The sequence below is a fragment of the Oncorhynchus masou genome, unplaced genomic scaffold, assembly GCF_036934945.1.
Source record: "Oncorhynchus masou masou isolate Uvic2021 unplaced genomic scaffold, UVic_Omas_1.1 unplaced_scaffold_810, whole genome shotgun sequence".
Lineage (NCBI taxonomy): Eukaryota > Metazoa > Chordata > Actinopteri > Salmoniformes > Salmonidae > Oncorhynchus > Oncorhynchus masou.
In genome coordinates this window covers 82,501-95,128 of record NW_027014573.1, presented here as the reverse complement: position 1 = coordinate 95,128, position 12,628 = coordinate 82,501, and the positions used below count along the sequence as shown (strand labels likewise).

The 12,628-nt window shown below is 41.6% G+C and overlaps 1 protein-coding gene across 1 annotated transcript in view; it reads left to right on the top strand.

Annotated features, from left to right (window-relative positions):
* Positions 1-12,243, top strand: part of LOC135537539 (NLR family CARD domain-containing protein 3-like) — a 224,663-nt gene extending 212,420 nt beyond the window's left edge. The window contains exons 6-13 of the mRNA XM_064963675.1: positions 2,178-2,294; positions 2,564-2,648; positions 2,778-3,006; positions 3,387-5,178; positions 5,465-5,638; positions 10,666-10,839; positions 11,117-11,163; positions 11,547-12,243. Coding sequence (XP_064819747.1) covers positions 2,178-2,294; positions 2,564-2,648; positions 2,778-3,006; positions 3,387-5,178; positions 5,465-5,638; positions 10,666-10,839; positions 11,117-11,163; positions 11,547-12,070 — 3,142 coding nt within the window. The 3' untranslated portion in view covers positions 12,071-12,243. The remainder of the gene's footprint in view (positions 1-2,177; positions 2,295-2,563; positions 2,649-2,777; positions 3,007-3,386; positions 5,179-5,464; positions 5,639-10,665; positions 10,840-11,116; positions 11,164-11,546) is intronic.
* The last annotated feature ends 385 nt before the right edge of the window (positions 12,244-12,628 follow it).

Sequence of the window (12,628 nt, the reverse complement as noted above, 5' to 3'; positions counted from 1 at the left end):
TTACTCAGCTGTTCTAGTGGTCTGAGACAGGTGTTAGATTACTCAGCTGTTCTAGTGGTCTGAGACAGGTGGTAGATTACTCAGCTGTTCTAGTGATCTGAGACAGGTGGTAGATTACTCAGCTGTTCTAGTGGTCTGAGGCAGGTGGTAGATTACTCAGCTGTTCTAGTGGTCTGAGACAGGTGGTAGATTTCTCAGCTGTTCTAGTGGTCTGAGGCAGGTGGTAGATTACTCAGCTGTTCTTGTGGTCTGAGACAGGTGTTAGATCACTCAGCTGTTCTAGTGGTCTGAGACAGGAGATAGATTACTCAGCTGTTCTAGTGGTCTGAGGTGGTAGATTACTCAGCTGTTCTAGTGGTCTGAGGTGGTACATTACTCAGCTGTTCTAGTGGTCTGAGGCAGGTGTTAGATTACTCAGCTGTTCTAGTGGTCTGAGACAGGTGTTAGATTACTCCGCTGTTCTAGTGGTCTGAGGCAGGTGTTAGATTACTCAGCTGTTCTAGTGGTCTAAGGCAGGTGTTAGATTACTCAGCTGTTCTAGTGGTCTGAGGCAGGTGTTAGATTACTCAGCTGTTCTAGTGGTCTGAGGCAGGTGTTAGATTACTCAGCTGTTCTAGTGGTCTGAGGCAGGTGTTAGATTACTCAGCTGTTCTAGTGGTCTGAGGCAGGTGTTAGATTACTCAGCTGTTCTAGTGGTCTGAGGCAGGTGTTAGATTACTCAGCTGTTCTAGTGGTCTGAGACAGGTGTTAGATTACAAGCATTTTCAATTGTAACCTTAATAATATCACATACTGATGTCATATTACTGTATTGAATTATTGTTTTTAAATATTTAAATATTGATGTCACAAGTGTATCATTTGTACAGTTCTTTATTAAAAATGTATTTATTTGTTACATTTGACTGAATAAAACCAGAAGTACTACTGATTTCTCTGAGAGTGAGGCAGATATATATTATTACTGTATAAAACCTAGCAGTACTACTGATTTCTCTGAGAGTGAGGCAGATATATATTATTACTGTGTAAAACCTAGCAGTACTACTGATTCCTCTGAGAGTGAGGCAGATATATATTATTACTGTGTAAAACCTAGCAGTACTACTGATTTCTCTGAGAGTGAGGCAGATATATATTATTACTGTGTAAAACCTAGCAGTACTACTGATTTCTCTGAGAGTGAGGCAGATATATATTATTACTGTATAAAACCTAGCAGTACTACTGATTTCTCTGAGAGTGAGACAGATATATATTATTACAAAAAAGCCTTTTTCTCTGAAATGAAACCAACAAATGATAGACTATAAACAAATTCATGTCTGTCATTGAACAACCCCATGTAATGATTAGATAGTGAACAACCCCATGCCATGATTAGATAGTCAACAACCCCATGCCATGATTAGATAGTGAACAACCCCATGATTAGATAGTGAACAACCCCATGTAATGATTAGATAGTGAACAACCCATGCCATGATTAGATAGTGAACAACCCCATGTAATGATTAGATAGTGAACAACCCATGCCATGATTAGATGGTGAACAACCCCATGTAATGATTAGATAGTGAACAACCCATGCCATGATTAGATGGTGAACAACCCCATGCCATGATTAGATAGTGAACAACCCCATGATTAGATAGTGAACAACCCCATGTAATGATTAGATAGTGAACAACCCCATGATTAGATAGTGAACAACCCCATGTAATGATTAGATAGTGAACAACCCATGCCATGATTAGATGGTGAACAACCCCATGTAATGATTAGATAGTGAACAACCCATGCCATGATTAGATAGTCAACAACCCCATGATTAGATAGTGAACAACCCCATGATTAGATAGTGAACAACCCCATGATTAGATAGTGAACAACCCCATGTCATGATTAGATAGTGAACAACCCATGTAATGATTAGATAGTGAACAACCCCATGATTAGATAGTGAACAACCCATGTAATGATTAGATAGTGAACAACCCCAGGTAATGATTAGATAGTGAAGAAATATATATATATTTCAAAATTTATTTCAGAAGTTAAAGCTAATTTTTGAACATTTATGATATATAGCGTTTTGAAATGAAACTCTTCTTATGTTTCCCCATCTGAGCTCAGAGTAGATGAGAGATGTAATGTTTGTCTCTGTTGTGTTGAAGACCAATCCAGCAGGAGAGACCAGCCTCCCCTGTTCCCAGCTGTGTGTCCATGAAGAGTGACCAGTCTATGGATCGTCCTATAAGGTTTAGAAAGGGAGACTTTTCTACTGAACAAAGGTAAGAAGAACTCATGGGTCCTGGTCAGTGAGTTAAACAACACTGTCTCTAGTCATTTCTCCTCTCCCATTTTCCCATTTATTGTTGTTGTTTTCATAATCCATAGGCTAATCATATTGTCCATTTTCCTAGTCGTAAAACAATATTAAACAAACACAACATTCCCTCCCTGTGTGTGTGTGCGTGTGCGCGCGTGCGTGCGTGTGTGTGTGTGTGCGTGTGTGTGTGTGTACTGGATGAGGAGAAGTAATCTCATGTTTTGTCCACAGAAACCAACAGGAGAGATCAGAGTCAGAGATTCTCAGTGGTCAGTCTTCCCAGAGTCATCAAACAGACCTGGCCTCCATATTCAGTGTATGTGGTCCTGTTATGTACATTTGTTTTTGTTTACCTCAAGTAAAGTTGATCTGTCAATCATTCATTAATGTGTTAATGAGAAAGCATTTAGTCTCTTGCTTAACTTATTTACTTTATTTATTTCAGATGCTTGAAGAGAAAATGATGACATTTGTGAAGAATGAGCTGAAGATGTTCAAGAGGATTCTTAGTCCAGAACTCCCAGAAGGCTTTGAGAGTCAGAAGCAGGATAAGGAAGTGGTGGATGCTGAAGATGAGAAGCAGGAGAGCAGTGCCAGAGAGGGGGCTCTGAAGATCACACTGCACATCCTGAGGAAAATGAACCAGAAGGAGCTTGCTGACACACTGGAGAAATGTAAGATCTGTCTGCCTCATGTTGAATGATGTTTTATAACATTTAAAAGCTGGAGCTAAAGTACAGCTAAAGTAGCTGTGTAACTCAATGATATTGTAGCAGCCTTAACACAACACCTAGTGACCTCATCAAGTAGCAGCAGGGATGTGTTGTGCTGATTAATTTAGAGAGAGAGACAACATTAATAATACCATCAATAATACCAATAATAATATAATCAGTCACACCTGTCTGTAATGCATTATGAAAACATTCACACATTTATACAGTCAGTTAAGAGAATCAATTATTATAATTTACAACTTTATAACAGTCCTTCAATACTGTAGACATTAAAACAGACGTAATATTAATATCCTCTGTGTTATTTCTAGATTCAGATGAGCTTGCTGTGATTTGCCAACGTGAACTCAAATCTAATCTCAAGAAGAAGTTTCAATGTGTATTTGAGGGGATCGCTAAACAAGGAAACCCAACACTTCTCAATAAGATCTACACAGAGCTCTACATCACAGAGGGTGGAACAGGAGAGGTCAATAATGAACATGAGCTGAGACAGATTGAGACAACAACCAGGAAACAAGCAAGACCAGAGACTGCAATCAAATGTAATGACATCTTCAAGCCCTTAACTGGACAAGACAAACGTATCAGAACTGTGCTGACAAATGGAGTCGCTGGCATTGGAAAAACAGTCTCTGTGCAGAAGTTCATTCTGGATTGGGCTGAAGGAAAAGCTAATCAGGATGTCCAATTTGTATTTTCATTCCCTTTTCGGGAGCTGAATTTGATGAAAGAGGACAAACACACTTTCATTGAACTTCTCAAACACTTCTCAATGGAAACCAAACAATCAGGAATCTCCAACTACGACAAGTACAAAGTTCTGTTCATCTTTGATGGTCTGGATGAGTGCCGACTGCCCCTAGACTTCCAGAAGAACAAGATCTGTTGGAACGTCACAGAGTCAACCTCAGTGGATGTTCTGCTGACAAATCTCATCAAGGGAAATCTGCTTCCCTCTGCTCTCCTCTGGATAACTACCCGACCTGCAGCAGCCAATAAGATCCCTTCAGGATGTGTTGACCAGGTGACAGAGGTACGAGGGTTCAATGACCCACAGAAGGAGGAGTACTTCAGGAAGAGATTCAGTGATGAAGACCTAGCCAGCAGAATCATCTCACACATAAAGACATCAAGGAGCCTCCACATCATGTGCCACATTCCAGTCTTCTGTTGGATTTCTGCAACAGTCCTTGAACACATGCTGGAACATAAGAGAGAAGAGATGCCCAAGACTCTGACTGAGATGTACACACACCTTGTGGTGTTTCATACCAAACAGAAGAATGAAAAGTATCTTGGGAAAGAAGAGACAGGTCCACACTGGAATAAAGAGAGCATTCTGTCACTGGGAAAACTGGCTTTTCAACAGCTTACGAAGGGCAATCTGATTTTCTATGAAGAAGACCTGAAAGAGGCTGGCATTGATGTTAATGAAGCCTCAGTGTACTCAGGATTGTGCACACAGCTCTTTAAAGAGGAATGTGGGCTGTACCAGGACAAGGTGTACTGCTTTGTTCATCTGAGCATTCAGGAGTTTCTGGCTGCTGTATATGTGTTCCTCTCATTCATCAACAACAATGAGAATCTAATGGACAAACCTCAAACAAAGTCCAGTATCTTTTCTGCGAGGATCAAACAAAGGCGAAAAGTTACTGTCTACAAGAGTGCTGTGGATAAAGCCTTACAAAGTGAGACGGGAAACCTGGACCTTTTCCTCCGCTTCCTTCTGGGTCTCTCACTGGAGTCCAATCAGAAGCACTTACAAGGTCTACTGACAAAGACAAGAAGCAGCTCACAGAGCCATGAAGAAACAGTCAAGTACATCAAGGAGAAGATCAGGGAGAATCTCTCTCCAGAGAGGAGCATCAATCTGTTCCACTGTCTGAATGAACTGAATGACCAGTCTCTAGTGGAGGAGATCCAAAGATACCTGAGATCAGGAAGTCTCTCAAAACCCAACCTGTCACCTGCACAGTGGTCAGCTCTGGTCTTTGTGTTGCTGACTTCAGAAAAGGAGCTGGATGTGTTTGACCTGAAGAAATACTCCAGATCAGAGGAAGGTCTTCTGAGGCTGCTGCCAGTGGTCAAAGCCTCCAGAGCTGCTCTGTGAGTAAATAAAATGACATATAAGAACTAATCATCAGGAAAAAAATTTCAGTTTAGAGAAAAATATGTATTATAATATGTGTATAATATTATATTGAAAAACATATTGAATAAATGCATTGATTTTCACATTATTATAACAAAATGACCATACAATTCTAGAAGACAGAGGATGAATCTATATTTTGTTTGAGAGAATAAACCAAATGCATCTGCCATTGGCCTTCTACACTACTGGTGTTAAATGAACAGTGTGTTTGTGAAGTCATGATGATCTCTTTGTCAGGCTGTCAGGCTGTGGAGTCACAGAGGAAGGCTGTGCTTCTCTGGTCTCAGCTCTGAGGTCAAACCCCTCACACCTGAGAGAGCTGGACCTGAGTAACAATGACCTGAAGGATTCAGGAGTGAAGCTGCTCTCTGCTGGACTGGGGAATCCCCACTGTAAACTGGAGACTCTGAGGTAAGTATTCCTGTCGTTGGTCAACAAGTGATAACTGTTCACCAGATCCACATAGTCCACACCATATGTGTGAACAGTGAAGCTTACAGTTTTACATTTGGTTGTGTTTTAGATATATACACCAGGGAAACACAGGGATATATACACCAGGGAAACACAGGGATATATACACCAGGGATATATACACCAGGGATATATACACCAGGGATATATACACCAGGGATATATACACCAGGGATATATACACCAGGGAAACACAGGGATATATACACCAGGGATATATACACCAGGGATATATACACCAGGGATATATACACCAGGGAAACACAGGGATAAATACACCAGGTATATATACACCAGGGATATATACACCAGGGATATATACACCAGGGATATATACACCAGGGATATATACACCAGGGAAATATACACCAGGGAAACACAGTGATATATACACCAGGGATATATACACCAGGGATATATACACCAGGGAAACACAGGGATAAATACACCAGGGAAACACAGTGATATATATACACCAGGGATATATACACCAGGGAAACACAGGGATATATACACCAGGGATATATACACCATGGATATATACACCAGGGATATATACACCAGGGATATATACACCAGGGAAACACAGGGATAACTACACCAGGGAAACACAGTGATATATATACACCAGGGATATATACACCAGGGATATATACACCAGGGATGTATACACCAGGGATATATACACCAGGGAAATATACACCAGGGAAACACAGTGATATATACACCAGGGATATATACACCAGGGATATATACACCAGGGATATATACACCAGGGAAACACAGGGATATATACACCAGGGAAACACAGGGTTATATACACCAGGGATATACACACCAGGGATATATACAACAGGGATATATACACCAGGGAAACACAGGGATAAATACACCAGGGAAACACAGGGATATATATACACCAGGGATATATACACCAGGGATATATACACCAGGGATATATACACCAGGGATTTATACACCAGGGATATATACACCAGGGAAACACAGGGATATATACACCAGGGAAACACAGGGTTATATACACCAGGGATATACACACCAGGGATATATACAACAGGGATATATACACCAGGGAAACACAGGGATAAATACACCAGGGAAACACAGGGATATATATACACCAGGGATATATACACCAGGGATATATACACCAGGGAAACACAGGGATAAATACACCAGGGATATATACACCAGGGATATATACACCAGGGATATATACACCAGGGAAACACAGGGATATATACACCAGGGAAACACAGGGATATATACTACAGGGAAACACAGGGATAAATACACCAGGGATATATACACCAGAGAAACACAGGGATATATACAACAGGGAAACACAGGGATATATACACCAGGGAAACACAGGGATATATACAACAGGGAAACACAAGAATATATACACCAGGGATATATACACCAGGGATATATACACCAGGGAAACACAGGGATATATACACCAGGGATATATACACCAGGGATATATACACCAGGGATATATACACCAGGGAAACACAGGGATAACTACACCAGGGAAACACAGTGATATATATACACCAGGGATATATACACCAGGGATATATACACCAGGGATGTATACACCAGGGATATATACACCAGGGAAATATACACCAGGGAAACACAGTGATATATACACCAGGGATATATACACCAGGGATATATACACCAGGGATATATACACCAGGGAAACACAGGGATATATAAACAGGGAAATATACACCAGGGAAACACAGGGATATATACACCAGGGAAACACAGGGATAAATACACCAGGGAAACACAGGGATATACACACCAGGAATATATACACCAGGGATATATACACCAGGGAAACACAGGGATATATACACCAGGGAAACACAGGGATATATACACCAGGGATATATACACCAGGGATATATACACCAGGGAAACACAGGGATATATACACCAGGGAAACACAGGGATATATACACCAGGGATATATACACCAGGGATATATACACCAGGGATATATACACCAGGGAAACACAGGGATAAATACACCAGGGAAACACAGGGATATATATACACCAGGGATATATACACCAGGGATATATACACCAGGGATATATACACCAGGGAAACACAGGGATAAATACACCAGGGATATATACACCAGGGATATATACACCAGGGATATATACACCAGGGATATATACACCAGGGATATATACACCAGGGATATATACACCAGGGATATATAAACCAGGGAAACACAGGGATATATACACCAGGGAAACACAGGGATATATACACCAGGGAAACACAGGGATATATACACCAGTGATATATACACCAGGGATATATACACCAGGGAAACACAGGGATATATACACCAGGGATATATACACCAGGGATATATACACCAGGGATATATACACCAGGGAAACACAGGGATATATACACCAGGGAAACACAGGGATATATACACCAGGGAAACACAGGGATATATACACCAGGGAAACACAGGGATATATACACTAGGGATATATACACCAGGGATATATACACCAGGGATATATACACCATGGATATATACACCAGGGAAACACAGGGATATATACACCAGGGAAACATAGGGATATATACACCAGGGATATATACACCAGGGATATATACACCAGGGATATATACACCAGGGATGTATACACCAGGGATATATACACCAGGGAAATATACACCAGGGAAACACAGTGATATATACACCAGGGATATATACACCAGGGATATATACACCAGGGATATATACACCAGGGAAACACAGGGATATATAAACAGGGAAATATACACCAGGGAAACACAGGGATATATACACCAGGGAAACACAGGGATAAATACACCAGGGAAACACAGGGATATACACACCAGGAATATATACACCAGGGATATATACACCAGGGAAACACAGGGATATATACACCAGGGAAACACAGGGATATATACACCAGGGATATATACACCAGGGATATATACACCAGGGAAACACAGGGATATATACACCAGGGAAACACAGGGATATATACACCAGGGATATATACACCAGGGATATATACACCAGGGATATATACACCAGGGATATATACACCAGGGAAACACAGGGATAAATACACCAGGGAAACACAGGGATATATATACACCAGGGATATATACACCAGGGATATATACACCAGGGATATATACACCAGGGAAACACAGGGATAAATACACCAGGGATATATACACCAGGGATATATACACCAGGGATATATACACCAGGGATATATACACCAGGGATATATACACCAGGGATATATACACCAGGGATATATAAACCAGGGAAACACAGGGATATATACACCAGGGAAACACAGGGATATATACACCAGGGAAACACAGGGATATATACACCAGTGATATATACACCAGGGATATATACACCAGGGAAACACAGGGATATATACACCAGGGATATATACACCAGGGATATATACACCAGGGATATATACACCAGGGAAACACAGGGATAAATACACCAAGGGAAACACAGGGATATATATACACCAGGGGTATATACACCAGGGATATATACACCAGGGATATATACACCAGGGATATATACACCAGGGATATATTCACCAGGGAAACACAGGGATAAATACACTAGGGATATATACACCAGGGATATATACACCAGGGATATATACACCAGGGATATATACACCAGGGATATATACACCAGGGATATATACACCAGGGACACACAGGGATATATACACCAGGGATATATACACCAGGGATATATACACCAGGGATATATACACCAGGGATATATACACCAGTGAAACACAGGGATGTATACACCAGGGAAACACAGGGATATATACACCAGGGATATATACACCAGGGATATATACACCAGGGATAAATACACCAGGGAAACACAGGGATATATATACACCAGGGATATATACACCAGGGATATATACACCAGGGATATATACACCAGGGATATATACACCAGGGATATATACACCAGGGAAACACAGGGATATATACACCAGGGATATATACACCAGGGAAACACAGGGATATATATACACCAGGGATATATACACCAGGGATATATATACACCAGGGATATATACACCAGGGATATATACACCAGGGATATATACACCAGGGATATATACACCAGGGATATATACACCAGGGGAACACATGGATATATACACCAGGGATATATACACCAGGGATATATACACCAGGGATATATACATCAGGGACACACAGGGATATGTACACCAGGGATATATACACCAGGGATATATACACCAGGGAAACAAAGGGATATATATACACCAGGGATATATACACCAGGGATAAATACACCAGGGAAACACAGGGATATATATACACCAGGGATATATACACCAGGGATATATACACCAGGGATATATACACCAGGGATATATACACCAGGGATATATACACCAGGGGAACACATGGATATATACACCAGGGATATATACACCAGGGATATATACACCAGGGATATATATACACCAGGGATATATATACACCAGGGATAAATACACCAGGGATATATACACCAGGGATATATACACCAGGGATATATACACCAGGGATATATACACCAGGGACACACAGGGATATATACACCAGGGAAACATAGGGATATATACACCAGTGATATATACACCAGGGATATATACACCAGGGATATATACACCAGGGATATATACACCAGGGATATAATAATAATTGGTATGGTGTATATATCCCTGGACAGGTGAAACAGATCAGGGTTTGACATGAAGATGGAGAAAAATATACTGCCACTATTTTCACCACCAAAGAATATCAGTGTGGTTTTCATATGATTTGACTCTTTGCAGGCTGTCAGGCTGTCTAGTCACAGAGGAAGGCTGTGCTTCTCTGGTCTCAGCTCTGAGGTCAAACCCCTCACACCTGAGAGAGCTGGACCTGAGCTACAATCACCCAGGAGACTCAGGAGTCACACTGCTCTCTGCTGGACTGGAGGATCCACACTGCAGACTGGAGAAACTCAAGTATGTAGAGGGTTTATGTCAATGTTCATATCAGACATGTTTGACTTATCAGGCTGGTTAAGACAAACATTCTGACCACCACTTGGACAAAGTTATATGCTGACTGTGTGTGTGTGTGTGTGTGTGTGTGTGTGTGTGTGTGTGTGTGTGTGTGTGTGTGTGTGTGTGTGTGTGTGTGTGTGTGTGTGTGTGTGTGTGTGTGTGTGTGTGTGTGTGTGTGTGTATGTGTGTGTGTGTATCCCTCAATGACTGTCTGTTCTTCTGCTTACCGCTACAGTGTGGAACATGGTGGAGAGAACAGAATGAAACCTGGACTTAGAAAATGTGAGTGTTGACTGCTGTGAAGAATATGACTAAGAATACGTCTTAATTCAAGTTAAGTCAAAGACCACCATCATTACTGACTTGGTCATATTAAATATCAGCTGTAGTTCTACAGAAGCAGAAATCAGGGACACCAACGTTTACAAAGAGTTGCTTTGTGTGTGTGTGTGTGTGTGTGTGTGTGTGTGTGTAATTAATGTGAATAAGTGTGTTTTATATTACCATACAGTATAACATATGATCATTCAACAAGTCTCAAGTTACCTTAACTTCTCCTTTTGATACCTAGAAACATCTACATTAAATGATTTAGTGAAAAGTGAGTTAACATTCTAATGTGAATGATGATGATTTCTAATATTGTGTCTGGTTTCATCCATCAGATGTCTGTGATCTCACACTGGACTTAAACACATTAAACAGACTCCTCTCTCTGTCTGAGGAGAACAGAAAGGTGACATGGAGGACAGAGGAGCAGCCGTATCCTGATCACCCAGAGAGATTTGAGGACTGTGGACAGGTGCTGTGTAGAGAGGGTCTGACTGGGCGCTGTTACTGGGAGGTAGAGTGGAGTGGGGGAAGGGCTGATATAGGAGTGACATATAAAGGAATCAACAGGAGAGGAAGAGGTGATGACTGTTGTCTTGGATACAATGACAAGTCCTGGAGTCTGTTCTGCTCTGACAACAGTTACTCTGCCAGGCACAATAATAATCTCACTACCATAGACATCCCCTCCTCCAGCCCCCACAGAGTAGGAGTGTATCTGGACTGGCCAGCCGGCACTCTGTCCTTCTATAGAGCCTCCTCTGACACACTGACCCACCTGATCACATTCACCTCCACTTTCACTGAACCCCTCTATCCAGGGTTTGGGGTTTGGGACTCAGTGTCCCTCTGTCAGTGATACACAAACCACAAAACACACACTGGACACACACACACACTGGACACACACACACACTGGACACACACACACACTGGACACACACACATACTGGACAAAAACACACACACACACACACACACACACACACACACACACACACACACACACACACACACACACACACACACACACTGGACTCACACACACACACACACACAAACTGCACAAACACACACACTGGGCAAAGACACACACACTGAACACACACACACACACACACACACTGGACAAACACACACACACACTGGACTCACAAACACACACACACATACTGGACAAAAACACACAAACACACACACACACACACTGGACTCACACACACACACACACACACACACACACACACACACACACACACACACACACTGGACAAACACAAACACACACTGGACTCACAAACACACACACACATACTGGACAAAAACACACACACACACACACACACACACACACTGGACTCACACACACACACACACACACACACACACACACACACACACACACTCACTCACTCAC